At 38.5% G+C, this 23,124-nt stretch overlaps 1 protein-coding gene across 14 annotated transcripts in view; it reads left to right on the plus strand.

The window, feature by feature from the left end:
- msi2b (musashi RNA-binding protein 2b) overlaps nucleotides 1-23,124 on the plus strand; it is a 261,906-nt gene that overhangs the window by 2,283 nt on the left and 236,499 nt on the right. For all 14 annotated transcript variants that reach the window (XM_055226874.1, XM_055226875.1, XM_055226876.1 and 11 more), the window contains exon 5: nucleotides 10,295-10,336. In XM_055226874.1, the coding sequence (XP_055082849.1) occupies nucleotides 10,295-10,336 (42 nt within the window). The remainder of the gene's footprint in view (nucleotides 1-10,294; nucleotides 10,337-23,124) is intronic.

Here is a 23,124-nt window from a genome sequence, read left to right on the forward strand (position 1 = left end):
TTTTTCCGCTCCTAATCTTATCCAAGTAGTTTCAAATTGCTCATGTATTATCTGAATGTGTTTTTAAAGAAGTTACTTAATTTTCATTCATTCATGCACTGACTATTCTCATTTATTAAAAAAACTAAATTTGGTAAATCCAGTGCCTCTTGAATTTTGTCAGTTGATAAATAATTAAACATGCTGGTCTTTTTGCGGATGTCTGTGGTGATGGATTAGATAGGCTTCAGCTAAAATTATATTTGTCAGGGATTTTTCTTTGTCGAGTGGAAATACCCAGTTATGCTCTCCTAGTTTTGGATCTGGAGTGGTGATAAAACAGGCAGCATGGTACCACTTTTTTAGCTTAGCATAAATACAATGTGAATATAAGTAATGGTTAAGTGATGTTTTGTTCTGCCTTTGTCGAGTGTGATTGGCACACAGCTTTGAATACTTGTTCTGTGTGTGGCAGCACACCTTTTTATTCAATCCAGCTCTTTCAGTCGAGCTTGTGTAAAGTTGTTAGTAATGTGCCTGCTTCAAACACACTTTTATTAGGGGCCTCTGAGTTCTTTTGGCTACTTTTCAGAACTGTTCAGTGGAGTGGCTACGACCGTGCATTTTGTATTTATTACTATAATATAACACTGTTCCAAATTGTCATATAAACGAGTCTAATGACACAATTGCCCTTAAAATGACCATTCATAATTCTCTACAATGGATATATAACAGTTATTTTCATATTAACATGGCATTAAAATGGTATGTCGATACAGGCTATATTAATCATTTCAGGTAATTTCATGCCCTAAAAGTTTGTTAATTTGTTTGTATTTCCTCTTTAGCATATCCCTTCTAATCCATCAAACCTGGCTCTGTTATTTTTAGACTAGTACGTGAATGCTGACAATAAAAGATTGATGGCATTGCAAAACCCATACAAATCTTTGGAGGGCAGTATCTAGAAGGAGGTTAAGGTACTGTTTGAAGATGTAGCAATACAAATACTCCTCGACGCCAAAATCTGGAGCAATCGGAAAACTTGAAGCTGACATTTTGAATGAATATCCCTGACAGCCCTGACAGCACTGCCTATATATATTTACAGCAAAGGTCGTGGGGAGAACGTGTGAGGTGGAGGGGCGTATAAAGCACAGCAGGACAGAGCCGTCTATGTCTCTATCTGATCCCTGATAAGTGGACGGGATGTTTGCCTTACTGTCTTGCCTAAGGGCACGTTGGTAACAGTGCAAAGAGTTACTCCCGTTTAGGGCTTTTTTCCTCATGATTCAAATGTGTTGTTATTTGTATTTCTTATTTCAAAAACAAATACAGCTTTTAAGTATTGATTTCATGAATGTAAACAATGTAGACTTTTCCATTGTTATTTAACCCATAAATAGCAAAAAATGTTTACCTCTAAAGTCTGAACTCTCGATCTCGATTAGCCCAATCCCCTATGTATTTTCTATTACTCTATTAAGTGCATCTGAGGATTTAACCCTACGACCTTCTCCTTATATGCATTCACCTCCAAAGCTACTTCCTCGTCTTTGTTGTGGCTGGTCAATGAATTGAAAATTGTTTTCAGGGCTGAATGGGTACATATTAGGGATTTACATTGACAACATGTTTTTTTGCAGTGGTGCACAGTCAGGCACAAAATATTTAACTAAATGTCCGGGACTTACTGTTATGTCACTGGAGACGAGCTATGCAATTATATGCTCTCTACTTCTCAGGGCGAGTTTCTTTATCCTTTTTCATGATTTATTACTATTAAAACCATTTCACAGTTACTTTTGGACATCTTTGTTGACAGTATGTTTACATGGGGAGAATAAAGTTAGTTACATTTCACACAGTAGGATTTGTCACTTACTTTCAGTTGGCAACGCACAAGTGTGAAAAGAACGGATACGGTCTGGCTAATGCTAACAGGCTAAACATTATTTTTTTGTCGTCGTCACTATCAGTTTATTAATCACAAAACTAGCGATACAAATACACTGAAAACTTGCACACATAATAATAAAAACAGGGGTATGTTATGGCAAGACTTACCATGTTAATGGCTAACAAGTAGAAAAATGCTTACTTTAAATTAGTATTTGAGTACCATATTTCCATGTATTAATTATTGTTCATAAGTAATATTAGGGGAAATAAATGCTTTTGTACATTATCATAGTATGCATTAATTAGAGTGCTTTAAACTAACTAATAACTGAATAACTGCTAACTAGCATACCAGTTACGATGTAGTAATGATACGTGGTCTCTAACCTCAAGTGTTACCGGTGAATGCATCATGCTGTCAGTGATTTGAATGGGTTTATGTGCATCCTGCTAGCTCACATGACTTTGATAGTAGATAATATTATGTGCATGCCGTGTGAATGAGATGAGTCAAATACATTCACAGATACATACCAGCTGCTTATGTGTTGCTGTTTATCCAGTGTGTAGAAAAAAAAAAAACTGTATACAGCTGTCTCCGGTGTCATTTCGGCCATTAGTCACTGGGGCCTGTCTGTGGTGCCGCTGTATATCTCTGCGTTTGCACCATCAAGATTGAGTTAGGATCTCTCATATCTATAACAAAGTTGCTTGGCAGTCATGGCAAGAATAAGAACATTGTAGAAATATGGATGTATTAGCAGATGTTGAAGTGATAAAGCTCCGTACTAGAGCTGTGTGTCTGAATAGGGTCCTCGCTGCTGTCCTTAGTAACCTTTTTTATCAATACAAATGAATGGAAGCAAGTGGGAAAAGGAATGTAGTGAATTTGTCATATGGCAGGCAAAACTGTTGAAAAACAAATATAGCTTAAAGGAGCACTATGTAACTTTTCTCTCTGCTTGTCTTCTTTGAGATGTTTTTGCTTTGGAATGTTCCACAGTATGGCATTAACCTTTGTGCATAATTCAACTAGAGGTGTTTTTGTCGCCTTAAAAAATACTTTAAACAACATTCGTTCTTCTGTGAACAGTGTGCCTATCCACAGATCTGACCTCTACGTTGACCTAGGTTAATATCATATTGTGGAACATTTCAGTCAAAGCAACAACATCTCTAGTACAAAATGTATGTTTAAACTAAATGGAAAGTGTGTTTACAGTAATTTGCTTCAATGGTTTTGGATATTTTTTCATATATTTGGTAAATGAAAGAGTGTATGTCTTCACTCTGTTAGATATATTTCTTTTTTTGCCTGTGTCTGTGTCCGGTTATGAAAACAGTGATGGGGATGACTGTAAATGAGACATATGGAGAAGCACAGCCCGGGGCTTCAAAACACACATGCTGCTAATTCACAACATATTTACCATTTTCACCATGCTTTGTTCAGTTTTGATGAAATATGCGACTCGTAGCATCTGTTCCCTGAGACGCTTCAAAGTAGAGATATGAAAGGAAGATTAGAATACATGATTTGATCACATTTAGAAGAAACAAAACAAGGTGCACCACAAAGTAATAGATTCATTCAGTTTTGTGCCATGTTATTTTAGTAGAAAAATTGAGGAGGACCTTTTGTTGAGGGGCTGAAGTGGAATTAGCCATAAGTTTAGACTTTAGTTTAGTCAATTTGAACTTTGAGTTTTAGCATATCTGAAAAAAACAAAAAAACATCACAAATATATATTTTTTAATTGAATTTGACATTATTATATATCAGGAAGAATATTTTGAGTCTGGACTTTGGAATACTACTGATGATGATAAATACAGCATCAGATTGTCACTTTTTATACTGAGATGGGTAACTAGGTGAGTTAGCAGAGAATGCATTACTAATCTAGAAAACTGAAATTGACAAAACGAAAAAATGAAAAATTGAAAAAACTAAAATCTATATATTAGTATCCCGATTATGCCAAGCCAACAGAGATGTGTCTTAAACTGTATTGAGGTTTGAGGATTAGACAAATGTAAAATAATTACCCACAAAAGTGCAGAAATATCACCATACCCTTATTTGGAAACAACATATATTTCTTCCTTCTTCGTTTTAGTCAGCTCTTTTGGTATTTTGTTTTATAATAAACCTTTGACTTGATATTCAAATTTCTTCATAGTAACATTTATGATATAATAGATATTTTCCATAATCTGTTTCCCTCTACTTCAAGTTTATCGTAGGTATTTACCTTTCCAGAGTAGTCAATATTATTATGGCGTTTAATTGTAAGTCTAATCTATTAACCCAGGCAGACTTGTTTTGATGTTTTAGAGGAGACAGGAAACAACCTCAGGTAAAGAAATAGCGGGCAGCTGTAGGTGACGAGCGTGAACCTGTTGTATCAGATTTACTTTGGCTTGCCCTTTTTTAAATATAGCACGTACTTCATCTTCCTCAGTTAATTATGGCTGACGGCATTATTAGTTTCTGCTGTCTCCTCTCTGAACATAGTGCACATCAGATAGTATGGCAGCTATGCACAGCTCCGCAGCATCTTCTACATGAGAAAGAATCTGGATTATTTCGTAAATGGCATTTTGGACATCAACCATGAGCAAAAAAATGTGAGGCGTGACATTGTTAAAAATTTCATTATGGTGTTTAGATATTCTATTCCAGGGCAAACACTGGTCACGATTGACAGCACCGATATCAAACATTTATGTTGTAATTTCAGGCCTGTTGCAGTTGTATCACCGCCACACACCTGCGGACCCAAATTACAGCATGCTTTGATAAGGCTTTTTCCTCTTTAGCTTTAACGCCAAACAGTCACATTAGATATATCTTAAGAGAAACTTTCCCCTAGAGTCAAATTAATATATTACATATTTTTTTATGGCGTGAACTTAAGATATCGTCTGATTCCCTGCCCTGATCCCCCACAGTGGCATCTAGAAGCGGCCCTCTGAGACCCCGTAGTCAAAAGGCTGTGAAAGATAAAAGATGGCGGCTTTGGGCTGTGGGATTCCTCCTCGGTCTGTTCTCATTTATTACCCTGACATAGCCGGCTCGTATGATGTCTTAAGGATATCTACTTCTATTGTGCGCCAGATCAGGTTGCGTCATACCACAAAGGTGCATTGAAAGTTATAGTTTGATAACCACTGCAGCTGATTGGAGGAGTCTTATTATAGGGTGATGCAAAGAGGCTATAAGGTGAGCAAATAAAGAAGAGGGATGAGGAAACAGACCTTCATATCTCTGGCCCCTGTGTTTTCTATGACCGTATTGAACTTAAATAGAAACTGGATATAGTGTAAACATATACACTAAGAAGAGGAAACAGTTGAATCACCTAATAGCACATTTACATAAAAATCATATAGGGAAGTACAAAGTTTACTATTTGCTGTATTCTGACACACCTATAAAGTATACTTCATTAGCTGTAAAAATAAAGCTAGTAAGGTACTGTATTGTTTTACTGCTAACTCATAAAAAGTTGAGCTTATTACAAAATGGTTAATCACTGTCTGGCTTTGGGCTAATGCTTAACTAAAGGCAATATTATTTTAAGCTTTAAACTTTACTTATTTGGGCTTATCCTGGCAATGATAATCAGATGATAAGATAATAGAACCTTTATTCGTCTGAAATTGGGGAAATTTCAGTGTCTCAGCATGAGAATAGAAATTTGCTATAGAAAAAGCCAGATAAATAACAATTTGAAAATAGAATCTAAAGTAGATTCTGTTTTTTCAGAGGTGTACTAAAATGTACATGTATGTCATGGTTGATGTAAAGTATGAATTGAACTGTAAAACTTATTTTACCATAACACTTCTTATTCTTTCTTTAATCTTTTTTGCAGCATTTTCTTGTTAAAGGGCCGATATTATCCTATTTTTTGATCTATGTTATAATATTGTTTCCTCATCAAAAACATACCCAGAGCTATTTTTGTTTAATTTATACAGTTAACACACAAACCCTGCATATTTAGGCTGAGTTCTTATCTCAATATGTGGTAATACAGGAAGTGCACTGTGTTTTTGAACTCCATACACCTTCACTAGAATCATTTGGGTAATTTCAACCCTGGAATTGCCAATCTCTACTGAACAAAAGGAAAAAGTTAGCTGTTAACTTGAAAACTACCACTATGACAAGGCGGAACAGAGCATTTTGAGCTTTAGAGATGTAGACAGACTAATAATGCAGCATTACTCAAATATGTGTGAATGAAACAAAACACAACTCCAGACATGTTTTTGAGGAGGTAGCAGCATTGTAACATGGCCGAAAGCTCTCAGAAATCCATTATTTGTAATATAGGACCTTTACTGGCAATGAACCCAAGTTTCTAACTATTTTGATGTTTTATCTTATAGACAGCACCCACCTGTTCTTTAATCTTATGTTAGCTATTATGTCTTAGACTACAAATTAGTCCATTTTGAAATTCTGTTAATTAGGAGTGGGAAAGGTACATTTGCTGTTGCCAAGAGAGAGGTGTTTTTGACTGTCAAATTTGGCTGTGGAGTTGAGGAAGATTTTCATAGAGATAGCCACATTATAACAGGTAATTGTTTTAAGTCATAGCTTCAGAGCCCTTTGCAAATAACAGCACATTAGAAGCTGCCAGTCAGATGTACATAAAAGCGGCTGGCACAATAAGACGCACACAGAAATGAAATAGATGGTGGAAAGGACCTTGTGCATTTTACAGACAGTTGTAGATGGTAACAGATGGTGGTAAAATCGTCCAACAAAGACTGGAGTCCCATTGTGAGTATTTTTAAAACATGTGTTATATCTTTCTTAAACAAAGACATTAACAAAAGACATTATCACTTAAAAAAGAACTTTCTATTTGTTCCAGTCCCCAGTGGCACCAACTTCATACATCAATGAGACAAGTGGAGATGGAAATTCCACTGTTTGTTTGCGTATTAGTGGTGCTTTCCCTATTTCACATTTAATCTGGTGCCACACAAAACACAAGGTTCAAACGACCATTCATTCAAATGCACCCAGTTTGTTTTATTCACATCAAGGTTTAGACTTAAGCGTGTGCAGCTTGTGATGTTTCTATGATAAAGGGACTCCTAAAGGGGATTTAAAAAGTGTGTTTGATGGGACTTGTAGTGCGACAGCTGGATGAGACCGCCGTTTTAGTTTACAAATAAGTGGTAAAACATATTTCTTTCTCCAGCATACAGATGCTTTCTGTTATTTGTTATTATTAGAAAGAAATCTATAGCAAAGGAAAGCTGATTTCTGTCAACTGGACAAAGTATTTTTTAGAGTGAATGCGCTACTCCTCCAAGTAGCTTTTTCTGTTCTGATGTAGCTCTGACAACTGTTCAACTTATTTTTGCTGTAGATTTTTTCTCATTATAAAGAATAACAGAAAGCAGATGTAGGCTTGCTTATATGGAAGTTATATTAATGAATACACACACTTTAGATTTTTAGTAGCTATTCACAATTGACAGTACGCATGCAGTTAAACAACTCTGCAAACATGCCGTAGAGACCAATTCCTCCAATAGTTTCAGACAGGGATAAAGCAGGACTAGCATTTGCAATTGGCTACATGTCAACCCACAGCGAGAACCCTGCCACCGCGAGGTTCGCTTGACTGATCCCGGACCTGATGGTATGTGCGTTACATAACAAAATGTTTCAGGAAGGAAGTATCAGGTGAAGCGGAGAGGACATAATCTGGTGTTCCCAGGTACATTCATCAAGTGGAAAAGCTCCTTCAGCTGTTTGCCTGGAGAGCCGCTCTGAGCGCAGCACAATCACATGAGCATGAATATGTAAACAGAGAGAACAATCGCACCTCTCCCCTCCCGCCTCATTTCAAAATTTCTCAAAGGAGTCATTCATCATAAGTTGTGACCTAAAATGGTGCTGCTACAGCATTTCTCACAAGGATTGGTTACTAAGTCCTCATTGCCTAATTTGGATGCTTTGCTCCCTGTGTGATTTATACAATCTGCTCTATCATGGGCCCAATTTAACACCATTGTCAGCATAAATTAGCCTGTTTTCGGAACAGCTACACCTTGCATTATATCTGCTTATGTTGTATAAGATTGTTTTAGACAATATGTGCAATATGTTGGCTAAACAGTGAGATATGTTACCAAGCTCAGGGCGTTGGTATTCAAAACCTTTTGTGTTGTCTTTGCTCAAATAGGGCGCACAAAATAATTGAGTTTGAATTGGTTATGCCTGGGGCTAAGTGCTAAAACAAATCTTTAAATGAAATTCATTACAAGCAGAGTTGCCATAGCCAGGTGTTATTGAATTCATTTCTCATTTTGATCTGATTTCCAAGGATAACAGTAATAAGTGAGACTGCCACCAAAGATGACAATGACATTGCACATGATGGTTTCCCTTCAAACGCATTAAAACCGAGTCGCTCTCATCGGCTTAATTGATCTGTGCAGATGGTGGAGCTGCTCGTTTTCCTTCCATTGTGTTCATCAGGTGTGAGATATACGGCATTTTTCACCTCCAAATGAGTGACATTTTCAAAATAATAGGATTGATAGAACATTAAACTCTTCCCTGTATTGACTATTATCTTATGCCTTGATAATGGATAAACAATGAAACCTGGCTGTGTGAGCGCCCTGCATTGACTTCAGGGCTTCTGTAGTATTGCATGACAGATTATGATGGATATTACTCCTTAATAGCAATCTCACTGTAACCAATACAGCCAGTATACATGAAATATACACACCTACATATATGTGAACGAAGCCATTATTTGCATCGAACTGTGACTTTAGCTTTAATCAATTGAAAATCCCCTTTTTGTCTCAAAGGATGTAGATGATTTAGCGGCGATGGCTTTTGAAACGGTCATTGTTGCGTTAGTACAAGGTTGCCGATCCTCCTGCCTCATACCTTCATGTCAGCTGAATTAAGCAGGGGAAGTGGCCATAATGAGATAACAAGCCTAAGATGGAGAAACAGGCTGATGTGACCCATCCTCCTGGTTATTTGGCAATATCTGGAGACGTCAGCCGCCTCAGACTCTCATTTTCTCCCTGTCATATCCAATCAGCCGGCCCGCTCCAAAATAACACTGACTCCACCCGCCCCACATGCTCTGTCTGCTCCACAACTTTGGACTCCAAAGTGCTGCCCTCTTTGCAAATATACGGGTCACAGCAGCAGACAATTTGGTGACACTAATATGAGGCCTGAAGTCTAATCACCACGCAGTAATTACGGCTAATTAATATCCTGTTTATTGAAGGACACTGTCCACTGCTTTGAGTGTTATGTCTGTGAACTCCATCAGTTGAAGATAATTTTCTGCTGTAAGTAATTTAGTGTAGTTGTATGAGACACTGACAATATAATAACTAGAGTATTTAGCAGTGTTTAACTAAAATATGAGAATAATTAATACAAGCTGGTTATAGCTAAATGTAAAGTGATAGTGTCTTTGATTTACCGGCATATATTTGCATAAATGGATGATGGTATTCATTAGATTTTCATTAGTAGATAATGACCGGAAAATAGGAATCATTGACTGTTCATTACCTTAAAAGTGCAGTAGAGCTTCTTTAAGATGGCCACCATTTATACATAATGATGATACACATGTCTATGACTGTGGGGTCATGCTCCCACACTGCACACACACTCACATACTAACTCACATACACAAACTAAACTCATACATTTAATCTTCAATGAAACTCATTATTTTACAAAATGTCATTAAAGAAAAGCGATACAGTACTTCTTAGTATTTCTGTAAGTAGTTGTCCAAAAAAGATACTACATTTTTATTTATTTTTTGGTAATTACTTTATTTATGCTACAAATATGGAATATAAATGCAATATAAAACTTGAATTATTTTATTATAGTTCATAGGTTCATATCTCAAGTAAACTGTCACATATTTTGCATTTTATAAAGTGATTCCAGTCATTTGAAATGGTCAGAAACCATAACTGAGCCTTTAGTCCAGACTTAAAGGAACTACAAAGGAAGACAGATGTAAGATTAGCCACCAGTCTAATGCAGCAGATCCAATTCACATCTGAAATGCTCCTTGCTAAGTTTGCCCTTCCACTTTGTCGGATCATTAATGTGAATCTGAACTTGTGATTACAATAATTCTTTTAGCACTTCAATACAACTTTGTTTTCAGATAACACAGAAAATCCAGCATCCTCCGCTGTCTGTCACTGCCAAGTCTTTGCCCAAAGAAAACCGTCGTGAATAATAGTGTTTATAGCTGCTAATATGAATCACCAAGCGGCATTGTTTTTGGGGCTTGGCTTTAAATGTTTTATTGCTTTTCACTAAGGCTTTATTTTAACCACTACATTCGTATTCTCTTCTCATTTCCAGATTGATCCTAAGGTTGCCTTCCCTCGTCGCGCCCAGCCTAAGGTAAGAATAAATTGGTCACTAACCCTGGCCAGAGGAAATGATCATGTCACTAAGTTGCTTAATTTTGTGTGCTCTTGTTGCTGATATAAAATGCAGAGGTTTAATGTTTGTCTAACAAAGATAGAATTATGACAAAAACACAAAATACTGCTGTGAAATATCAGAATAATGATCTGGATTGGGTATTGGAAATGAGTAGACTGTGCTGTTGCATCTCTGGTTTATAGTTTGGATTTTAGCTGTAGGCTTCTAATGTGAATGTAACTTATCAGTCAGCTTTACTCAGTTTGAATTATTAATTTCTGTGATCTGTGTTGTCAGTAGAGAAGTTTAGGCTGTGTTTTTTTTCTTCTGGTAAAAATATAATAAATTTTCCATGATGTGCTTTAGCAGAGTGGTTAGCTGTCCTGATTTCGTTGTTGTTTTCCAGTATTATTGTGAACATATTCTTGGTATTCACTCTGTTTCCTGCTTTTTAACAACATAGACAATGGCGAAAAGGTGACTCTAAATCGGCTATTGTCAATCAGAATACGTGGCAACAGAAGATAAATGAATACAAATCACACCAGCGTACACCATCGCAGCACTATTACAACATGACATGACCTCTTATGGAAGGTTGTTCACTAAATCCACTATAGCGCAATCACCAGGGACTCTGTTGTTAGCTAAAAAGTGCATCATTAGCCTGCCATAGACTTGATTGCCGCACGGCTCAGATCCACTGACTCTATTGAGCTGTTTGCTTGTGTTGGGGGGGGGGGGGGGGCGCATGACGTTCAGTAAGTAATTTTGAAAATCTTTAATTGTAGTGCGTGCTCGTAAAAAAAACGTCCACAATCAGCATCAAAACAATGGATAATTATGATAAGAAAGAAAAATCAAATCATGTGGCACTGTCCCTCTTATCTTCCCCGTGCATTCTGTCGGCCTTGATTACTGGGCTTCAGCGCGTCTATTGACAAGTAAATATTCGGAGTGCGCACATATCGGGCTGCTGTAGTCAAGGGCTTTGTTGACATGCCCTCTCACACCATCCCCCCAGCATTTAATGTGCAGGCTGGAGCTACAGTGCTGCGCTATTCAGACCTCGCTACCAGGGCTTTTTCCACCTTTAAACCAGGTGAAAATCGATAATAGATTTTCTCCTTCCCACTGGATCAGGGGGAAAGGCATTGTTAAAGAGTTGTTCGGGTTTCAAATGAGGAATTGGCAGTGCGGAGACTCAAAGCCAGGGCACATGGCGACTTAAGGATATCGGCGCAAAGCTGCAAAAAGTAGCAGTTTTTCCTCCACATTTCCTTCCACTGCAAATACATCAACTCACCATGCGCTTGTTCTACACCAAGGTGAAATAAAACATGAAATGATGCTGCTGAATTTTTTTTTTTTTTATGAGAGCAGAATTCCTCCTTAGCGATGCCATTCCTTATGCTGCCTGAACAGGTGTTGTACTGTGAGCTACCTGAAAGGAAACACAATATTTTGAACTGTTCCCGTACTGTTTGACATCCTAGCTTCCCTATGATTTATTATTCTATGTTATAATGACACCAGAGCAGAATCTGTAGCACGGCAGCAGTCTTCCAATGATTTATAAAATGGCTATAGGGAAAGCTTGTTAGAGAAGAATAAATAGCTGCATTGAATCTGGATTATAAAGGATCTTAAAGCGATGGGATTAAGCCAGTTAGATTAACATTGCTTGGGTTTGTACTTTATGTGCAATTGATTTAAGACCTTTAGAAGAATTCCCATTTTGAGTTTCCCATTTAGAAAGTCCCCTCTGTTTTGCATTCTTTTGTTCGCGGACTGTCTGCTGCCTGCCCGCTCCTGCAGCTGTTGAATAGGCTCCATTCTTGTTGGAAGCGGCGCGTCTTGGCAGGTGCGCTGAGGGCCGGGTTTTGGTAGAGCACAGTGACGCGGCCAATCAAAAGTTGATTTTCATTTTCATACGACTAACATTAACCTCTGGAGTGACCTCTTTGAGTAACCTCACATAGCTGACAGTACAATAGTGTGGTGGAATAGTCTCTCTCTCTCTATCTTTGTCTTTTTAAAACCAAACCATTAGGTATGCACATTCTGATCATTTTTCTTTAATCATTTAATTGGTTGCTCTAGCAAACAATTATCAGTTACATTTTAATCACCTGCTTGATATCATTGTGTATCAAGCTGCTTTTTCCATTAATCATCATCATAATAACTAAAAAAACAAGACAAATTGTTTTTTGCATGTTTTTGTACGCAGTTACTATATATTTTTTTAATATTTTCTTTTAACTCCATAGGTAATTAGATGTTACTATGTCTTTTGTCTTCGTTAGTATGATTTTCATTGATAAGCCCATAATACCATTTAAAAAATTCAAGAGATTCGAGCATTTATTGTCATCGTCACAAAAAGAATCGTTACATTTCATAAAGTGCAGATACTCAGACTGTAAACACTAACGCAAGGCACTTGTAAACACAGCAATATGACAAGAAAGGCGTGATGTCATACGAGGTATCAGTAGCAATAAAGCTTTAGGTGTGTGTTCGCTGCATCAATGCAATGTCCAGTTCACAGTTATGGCAGGTGTGGGGGTGGGCTATAGTGGAGGAGGGTGGATGGGGAACCTGGGTGGAATTGATCATGAACAACCCAGAAATCGCGTCTGACTGAATAAGACTCAAACATAGAATTCTGTAGTGGTGGGAAATATATTGACAAATTGATAATAATGCAATGTTGTTTTGGAGATGTGTAAAATTTGAATATCAAGTATACTGTCTATAATTAAAACTATTAAAAGACACCAACCATCTAGTGTAATCTCCCAAGGCTACTATAAAGCGATATTTCTGCAGTTTAGTGGTTAATTTTATGATCCATTCACGTTTTGTGATACCTGAATTAAGACATTTACAGGGACATTTTAGCATATTCCTGATGAATTGTTAAAATCTCATCTGAACATCGTTATGGAGATAATGCAAAAAAAATACTGAGATTTTTTATTTTTGTCAATATCCCCCACGGCTAGAATTCTGAATGAATAAATATAATGTAAATTTCTGTTTGATGGACGACCCCGTCGTTATTTTCACTCGTCTATTTTCTCGCATTATTTATATTTTGTGGTACCACCGTAGGAGCTCTATATTGCTCAGCCCTAGTATAGAGTATGTGCAGCACGTAGAGCAGCGCTTGAAACAGACAGGAAGTGAAGGTGAACACAGAGGACATTTGACTGTAAACAAGTGAAGGTGCGACGACAGGATCACAGCAAAAACAACTTGTATCAGCCGCCATAACTGACACTGCCCCCGAACACACTGCACTGTACAGGGACAGGCGCTTGGCAACATATATTCATTAGCTACCACTGGAGCAGATAACCTTGTGGATGTTTCCCTTAAATGTGACTATTAGACAGTTGTTAAAGGGATTTGCATATTGTAGGTATTTAAAACCAGGGCAGGCTTAGCTCCTCTGCCCTGAGTACCCAAATTAAAATGCACAGGAGAGCCAAAGAGAACATTGATGTATAGGGGTAAACAACAGAGGCTTGTTTTAATTTGGACTTGCACTTGAGAGCTTTTATCACTTTGCTTTATAACTTTTATGCATATTAAATACATCTCCATTTAGCTGAAAACTTGAAGTGCATATGCATAGTTTTGACATATTTTCATTTATCAAAAATAAATGAGTCAGGGCTGCTTGCTAGGTGCTCGTAACCTTGTAATCATAGACAGTACCCACTCTTGGGCATACCAACAAGAATTCTTTTCATTTTTGTACTCTTCTCTAACTATTTCTACTATCTACTAGGCATGTTTTGGATTCTGTAAAGGTTTATATACAGTCAGTACAGATAGTCCAAAAGCTTTACATTGTATCGATACAAGTGTAAAATAATAGCAACAGCACCGCAAAGTAATAAATGTTTGTCTGCTACAGCTTTGCCATCCTGACATTTTGATTTAAACCAAACATTTTTCTAGCTCAGAGTCCATGGCGCTAAAATAAAGCCTAAACATCAAAGATCGAACATTGGGGTTGGAAACAGTTTAGCATCTTGTAAAAAACGATTACCATGTGCCGCTCCCGTTGGCTTTGGTGTCGCCTTTAGAGGTGCGTGCGGCTGTTTGATTTGACTAATCTACCTTTTTTGTGACCATCTGCACCGGAATAATGGCAAAGGGCACAGAGGGGAGATAACCAGACGTGTCGACGATCAAAGGAAACACACGAAGGAAATGCGCCCCGGCACACACATTACAAAGAGTAATGGCACCCACCTCCAGGCTCACCTTAAAAGAGCATTTAGCATTGGGAACACAGCTGTGGCTTTGGACGCGTCACAACACATGTGCAAACATATAGAGGCATTGGGATGCACATTTAGACATGAGATGACATGTTGTTTCATCTTCATCCTGTTTTCAATCTTTTTAGCTTCATTGACTATTTCAGGTTCTGTCAAATATAACTGGAGAGATGTTAAATCAAACCATTATTGGGATTAAAAAAGTTATGTCATTTCCCCCGTTTCACTACAGTAAATGTGCTTCTGGTCCATAGAAATTTGCATGTTGTTTTGACAGATGTAGCGTAAATGATTTGACTGAGTCTAAGACACATATAATCGGTTTGTGTATCATATAGCAGAACTAGTTAATAGCACAGTGAATACCATGCTTTGTTATTCTATCAGATTAGATTTGTCTTTGTTGAAAATTGCTCTGTGATTTCCAAACATTATAGATTTTGTTAGATTTGAGCTGATTCTTCTCTCTTCACATGTTGTTAAAGGGAGCATTGTAGAGGTTGCAGGTAAAACTGTTGTCTCTTGCCGCGTCCTTGTTTGATATATTCCAGCGCGGCTCTGGGTGAACGGTGTAAACGGGGCCCGTTCGCTTGTTTCCTGTAGAAATCAAAGCTCCCGTTTTCCTTCGACATTGCTCGAGATTTACCACTCGACTGTTGGCGTCATTACCGCTGCTGCCGCTGCTTTTGTTCCCCACAGTGGAGTCGCACACAGGCATGGCATGTCCCAGCATGATTTTAATTGCCAGTGGGACTGTGGCCACTTCACTGGGAGATGAGTTCTGATGGCTTGTTATGGGAATGAAAAGGAAGGAGCAGCAACCATTCAGAGAGCAATGGGCGTAACCCCTTCCATGCACCTCATAAAGGGCTTTGCAGATGCCAACCCCGAGCAGGTTGTGACAGTCTCTCACTCTGGATGCACGCAGAAATAGACACCACTGCTGCTGTTTGTTTTGTTTGCTGATGACAGTTGCCTTCCCTGAAACAGTTGTCTAAAAGCGCATAGATTAGTGTCAGTGGCAGGAGGAAGGGAAAGCTAAGTGTGCCGCTACTACCTCTGTTAAGGTAATTCTGGGCCATCAGTCAGAAATACCATCAAAGCACTGTCCCAAATGTGACTTGTGCATGTGACAGCTGAGTGCGGCTCCCTGCTCGTGGCCTACTCTTAGCACTGGTCTATCTGTGGCAGCTGTGCCCGCCTCCAGCTCTCACTTTCACTTTGCTGTGCGTGTTGTCTCATTTTCTCTTTTTGTATGTCAGTCTGGTCGTCGGCTGTGGTTTCCCCCTGTCACACTCTTTACACCAATGGGAGATTAACCTGTTTCCTCACACATCTTACATACACACAGGACATACCTGCCGACTCAGGTGTACTGTGACTGCACACTGCACAATGAATGGACCAGCTGCTAATAGGGAATTACATGTAAAAGTGAAGGTTGCTATAGAACGACTGGTTCTCAGAGATAATTACAAATGTGTCAATACAAACCAGTGACCTTAAGTAAAATAGAACTTGCATACTTTATGCTCATATGAAAAAACTAGCAAGTATAAGCATATATGCTGTATTTATTATAACGTGTGTTATTAATATGGTCATACCATTAATTAATTAATAACATTTGATCTTCCATTGAAGGTTTTAACATGTGCTGGAAGAGAATTTAACTACATTACATTGTATTAAAAACATGTGAAAAATGTCTTATTTATGGCTAATTAGGTGCCATGACAGCGGCTCTTTTGAATTAAAATGCTTTCTGTCTGGTAGCATTCTTTTGTGTTTTCTAGTAAAAAGTGCTGTGTAGATATATATTGATCCATTTGACTAATATTGACCTATTCTATTTATATGAAGTCGGCCTTTATATCTCTTTACCATTGGCCCATTTATATTCCATTGTTTAACCGAAATGCTGCCCAGTGATGATGCCGGAGTGCAAACATATCCTATTGACCTGTCCTTTTCACAACAAAGTCCTTGCACGCACAAGCGCTGGTAAACAGCCTTTGGAACAGCGCAGCAGCCAGCCCCACTCACTCCTTGTTTCAGGATTACACAGTCATGTAAATGCACTCTTACACCTCTGCTCAGTTATTTGATGTAGATTTAGCATTATGATATTCCCCTCCTCAAAATGATCCTTATTTTAAATGACACAGCTCACTGCCGGGAAAATGAAACCTCCGCCGCTGCCAGCCCCTTTGAATGTCCCCGCGAGTTTATTAAAAGCACCGGCTTCTCCCCCTGCTTCCAATTCGAAGCCACACAGCTGCACAAGTCAGGAAGAATATTCAAGGACAAAAATCTTCACTGTCGAACACAATGTCATATCAGTATCTTTGTTCAGCCTCACACATTATGACAAGGAGACCTCCCAAATATTTAGAATGGCATTTTATCATGCAGCTGCTACTGGCAAAGTTATTAAACGGGATGAAAACCCAGACTGCAGCTTCTTTCAGTCGCAAAGAGATCTGCGCTACAAAGTCCAATTGAACACACATATAGCTCTGTTTTTCAAAAAGGTTTTCACAGCTGACACTAAACGCCATGAAGTTTCGCTGAAAAAAGCAGGAGAGCGTTTGATTGTGAGCGAAGAAAACTTTGACCAAGACGACAGTAAAGTGACAAGCGAGTTGATGGGAATTCTTCACTGTCACTCTCCTCTCAGCCCTGACAAAAAATAAAAACGGTGGCAGATGTGTGGGCTACACAAGCAAGGCATTCTTCAGATGGAGAATGACACAGGGCTGCTGTTCTGTGTGCTCGTGTGGTAATGGCACTGGGAGCTGGACTTTGAGCCTGTCTAGAGCTGCACAGTAATGTAGATTTAGTATTGAGACATTTGTAACTCAAGGATTTGACAGAACTTTACACACAAAACCAGTGTCCCATGACTTGTTGGTTTGTTGATTTTATGTGCTATTACATGATAGTACAGATTACTTATTGTAGTATTCTTGGCGGATACATTGAAAAAAGACAGGTCAAATATTTTAGGGATCAGTTTAACAGTTGGCCTTTCCTTGTTTATATTTGTTACAAAAATGATGGCAACTTGTATTTGTATTTTTCAGCACAGGTGTGCAATTGGCCATGAAATCCATTTTCAAAAGAAAATTTCCAATTAAGGATTTTTAAAGGATTGTCAAAAATATACTGCTGTTCCAGAGTGATGAAAATCTAGCACCGTTGTATTAGCAATCAACAATTTAAAACTAAATATTATAACTTTTAAATGGGCCAAATATCACCTATAAACAGGAAGCTGAAGCTGTGATATGTATTTGGCCATGTCATGTATTTATAGATCCAGTGTTGAAACTTGTATTTCTCGATGAGTTAAAATTGAAAAATTGAAATGATTAGTTGTACCACCCACAGTTGGACAATAACTCTCTGACCCTTCTGCTGCCTCTGTGGAACTGCTCCAGATGAAAACGGGGCCAGAGCCACGACATATGAATGACTGTTTGTTTGGTGGTCAGACACAATCACCAGCTGAGTGACCCACTTAACGGCTAGTCAAAGCGTTTTGTCCCAAATCTTTCCACTATTTCTTTGCTTTTGTCCAATATTTACGCTTCAGCGACGTAAATAATGTGCGAATTCTAGCGTAAATATTTTTCATTGCGGTTCTAAAATGAATGTTGCTTTTTCCTTTTGTTTGAATAATTGCGACAGTGCCTGGAACATGTGTGCGACTCCCTCTTTCCGAGTCCCGGTCTCCTTGGTTGCCGATGGGAGAGTAATTAGGTTTTCTCGTGGATGGAGGGGCTTCCTACAAGGCGGACCAATGGTAGCAGTCAAGGCAGGCTAGTTCTGGCAGGCCGGAGAGGACAGAGGGGTGTGTGGAAGGAGCCTGGCACTGCTAAACCTGATGCTGACTGACAGTAATGAGGACAGCAGCGCTATAGCCAGGATGGAGGAGAGAAGAAGAGGAGCAGTGGAGGAGGAGAGAAGGAGGGCACACTGCTTTCTCTATACCTCTCAAGACCTCTTATCAAAGGCTCCATACATATGCCCACACAGCCTCTACACGCCGGTTAATCTGCAGCAGGTCCAAGCACAACTGGTTACTGTCGCCTCTCCTCTTTTGTTGTACAGTACTGGGCCAATGGCTGAGACAGGGTTTTAAGAGCAGAGAAAGGTATAAAAATACTAAAACAAAACCAAGTGAAGGAGCATTTGGAGAGGGTAGACCTTTGCCAGAGTATTTGTTCTTACCAGCAGCAAGCTATGGTGAAACTATTATGGGAAACTATGGGTTTCAACTTAATGTTATTGCAGCGTATCTTTCACCATTTAAAAGATATCATTTTTAGTTTGAAATGATTAATTACTATGGCAACAGTCCTAATTTGTCATCTCCATTAAACCCATAGATAGATGAAATATTTTTAAGATCTTTTTTTGTAGTTGATACGTTCCACCTATTGCTCTCTTTCAAAAGATATATTACTAATTCTCAAACTTCAGAATCCAAGCAGTGGGCATATTTCCCATTCTAAATAACCATTCTGTTCTTGTGTTATATCATCCTTCCTTGACATTTAGACAGAAGTATTAAAAAAACTAACATTTATTAAGGGAATAATAACTATATTTGAGAAAATTGCTGTATACAGTATTAGAGAAGCTATCCCAACCAAAAATCAATTGGAAGCCAATGGACTAGAGTGCGGTGCGTAACAGCAGCAGCATCGGGACTCGGAGCGCAGTCACTGGGGAAATGAGCGTGCTCTTTAGGAAGTCAGGAGGAACCGAAGACAATACGCTCCGCCTGTCATTCATAATAAAAGCCTGTATTCATGTTTGTCCGCAAATAGATTTACTTTCTATTAAAATCACTTTGCATTGCCTTTGCAGTAAATAGCTGTCAACCATGGGGGATGCGGCTGACAGGTCTCAGATTGTAAAGAGTTCCATATAGACTTGTGGTATAAATGTGTAAAAAGTTGAAAACGGACGTTGTACTTTGAAAGTCACAGTCCACGTCTGGGTGTTGGCAGCGTGGGAGACAGATGCTCAACGCAATCCTCATTGTTTTACTGTGACCTTTTTGGGAATGGCCTTTGGCTCCAGTAGTGGCAACAATTAAAAAGGCATAGTCAGCTTAATCACGATGATGACTTCCATTGTGTTGTCAGCCACATCACCTTGTCATTTGTCCACAATGACTTCCCCTCCGTCGCCAACCTCTTCCACGTGATACAGCTTTCAGACCAGGATATATTCAGTCAGAAGGAAATGTATAGTGGCCAATTCAGGAAGTAATAGAAATGAAATATGGAAGCTATACGGCCATGAGCTATAATGTAATGTATGTCTATTGTTCAGCAGCAGTTAGCACTGCCCACTGCCTGAAGGGGAGTGACAGAAGGAAGGACTGACACATGCTATTGTTAGAGGCATCCATATTATGCTAGCTTCACCTTCCATTACAGAACGGCAATGCTAATGATTTGTGCTTCCAGCTTCCATGCTCATAAGCAGTACTTGAGTTACAATAAAAACATAATTGAAATAAACAAACATTCCAAACTATGTTTGACTTTATGGCAAAATAGTGGTATGGATCAAGGTTGACTCTCATAAACAATAGCCCATCACTAAGCATATTTTTCCATGATAAATGCCAAAAAATATTTAATTCTTTATTGAACAAATGCATTATTCTCACTGGCAGAGTAGTCAAGTTTTGAAATGGGTAAGAAATATTTAAAGATTTGTACAATTAGTAGACAGGACTTTGTGGATAGTTTTTACAAACCTCCACTGTATCAGTATCATTGCATGTTCACATATATTTTGCATTGTAAAGACTTATTGTGGGTGGGGTTAATTCAAATGCAATAGTGTTTGACTAGAAATCCGGAAAATTTGTTCTCATGAATTAAACATTGCTCTTGATGTGTGTTGCTGACCTCTTGGCCAGTTCCCCCTTTAAAAAGAGATTTTGATCTCAAAGGGTGCTTTCCTGGGTCAAAAAACAAACAAACAAAACAAAAAACATTACCCAAGAAAAAATAAATACAATATCACTTGTAACTTATTTTCTGTAAGAAGTGCCCAGATTGGTTAGGCTATTTTTTTCTAATATACTGTTAATGACCTGAACTCTCAGGCTGTCGAGCTAAGGCGGGATAAAGAATAACATGGATTGTGATTTTCACTATATGAACTCAGCATACATACATTGGATCACAGTCTAGTAGCATCATTGAATTCTTTACTATTAAAATGAAACATTGCATGTCAGATTGTGACTCTTCTTGACTTATAGCCGGATCACATGAGTTTGTCTATTACTGTTATTAGGGCAATCAATAACACTTGAATTGAAAATGAGATTCAGTGATTTCCAATGGTTAATGATCAGCTTGGCTCTTTTTAATCCAGAGGTCTACAGCCAATCCTCTGCTATTTACCACAAAAATAGTCTATTGTTCCTCCTGAACTCCAAACAACATGATTTTACAGATAAGGATTAAAACTACATTATTTATGTTCAGAAAATAATATTGAAAGCCATTTTACTTCTTAATAATAGAATAAAGGTGATGTATTATGTATTTAGTCAGTATGAGGAAAAAGGGATTTACCCAGCCATAAACAGTGAATTTTGACTAAGACTGAGCATTTCCCCCACACCAAACAACAAATCTGACATAAAAATCAGACACAGAAATGTTCAGTCCCACTCTGCTTTGTGCCCACGTCCTCTCACAGTAAGTACCTCTTCAGCTGCATATATGTACCAACACTTGACGACACAATCCATAAACATCGTGTGTCACATATTTGTCTTCCCCTCGTCTCTATCTCTTCCATCACGCAGTTTAGCCATAATAGTGCTGCCCTCTGCTTTTAATCCCATTGCATCATGTCATTTGGTGCAGTAAAGCTGATGTTGGTCTGATCAGTTTGATTTGGACTTGTCGCCCCGATTGGAGGATTGGGCGGCGCGGCTCACTGGAGTGTTCTGCCGTGATTGGATCCAGTTGTCATTGTGAAGTAAGATATTGGTATCTCACAGGCCAGATTGCTCTTTCTCACTTTGACGGCATGTGACAGGTCGTGCTCTGTATGTGCTGGCCTATTTTTTTCTCTCCTTTTTGGTCTAGGACACCAGTCTTCTTTCAGATTAAGAATGATCTTCTTTTTGGGCCTGTCAGGTTATTAGTTGAACCATTGTCGAGCTGTGATTAATTGAGATGGCCACTAGCTTTTGTTGTCCTTTTCTGCTTCGACTGCCTGCCTCAAACAAGATATTATTGCTGCGGGTTTCAAGATGTTTAATCAAATGTGAACGAGCATCTTTTTCCAAGTATTAATCATATGGCCATTTTGATAAATTGCAGCCATAATTTCTAAGTATAATGTTGTGAATGTATGCTTTCTGTAGTCTTTTCTCTGTTTTGATGTTTTCAATGTCAATAGAGCAACATATTGTTAAACAGGCGACGGAAAAGATGCAACTTAACACAAATATATTGGGCGCCATAATTATATATTTCCCAACTGACTCTGTTATTTTACTTGTCAGTCTTAACAGCTGCATGTTGTTTTCTTTCTCAAAGTAAATGGTGACTGTAGTGTATGCTGTCACTTTGATGCATAAACATTAAGTAATTAGCTAAAACCGTTTGCTCTTTAATTAAAATATGAGCTGAACTATAACCATGAGCTGTGTGCTTTTTCAACATGATCAAAGATAAAAAGGTAGGAGAGAGAGATGAAAGAATGCAAGAGGGCACAATGGCAGCGATAGGCATCACATTGATTAAAAAGTGCCTGGCTGTCTCCTTGGTGTTTTTCTGTAAAGTCCCCCTCACGTGGGAGCCAGTGAAGGAGCCGTGGCTGTTTTGCTTTTGCTGTGCCTACGCGCTGCTTTAATAGCTACCAAATGACCCCGGTGACGGAAATGTGCAGCACACTGTGGGTTAAGACAAGGACCGGAGCGACTCTAGTGTTCACACCAGCTCCAACCTGGATCTGATTTGGTTGGTTCAGATTTGTTTGTGTGAACAGCCCTCACTCCACTGACAAGCTTACTTGAAATTAAAAAACTACATAGAACTGGAAAATTAACAAAAATATTAATGTGACTAATGTGCAGGGCTCAGCCAATATAGGCTCTATGTATGTAGGCTAATATCACACCTGGACATGCTATTTCCTGTTTGAAAGCGTGGACTCTCCACATTCATTTCACAAATAGCATATGAACAGACCTCACTACTCCACATTCATTTCACATGATTACTTAAGACTGCCTTGCACCATACAGCAGCGAGCAATGACCCTGGTCAATGCTGACAACACATGCACGTTGGCAATTTGCGTAATGATATATACAGACTTGCATTTATCTGAGTGACATAATGCAAAACATTTTGAGCTATGAATAAAAACATATTGGTTATCATCATTCCAAACCACTCATTATTG

The sequence above is a fragment of the Periophthalmus magnuspinnatus genome, chromosome 14 (genome assembly GCF_009829125.3).
Source record: "Periophthalmus magnuspinnatus isolate fPerMag1 chromosome 14, fPerMag1.2.pri, whole genome shotgun sequence".
Lineage (NCBI taxonomy): Eukaryota > Metazoa > Chordata > Actinopteri > Gobiiformes > Gobiidae > Periophthalmus > Periophthalmus magnuspinnatus.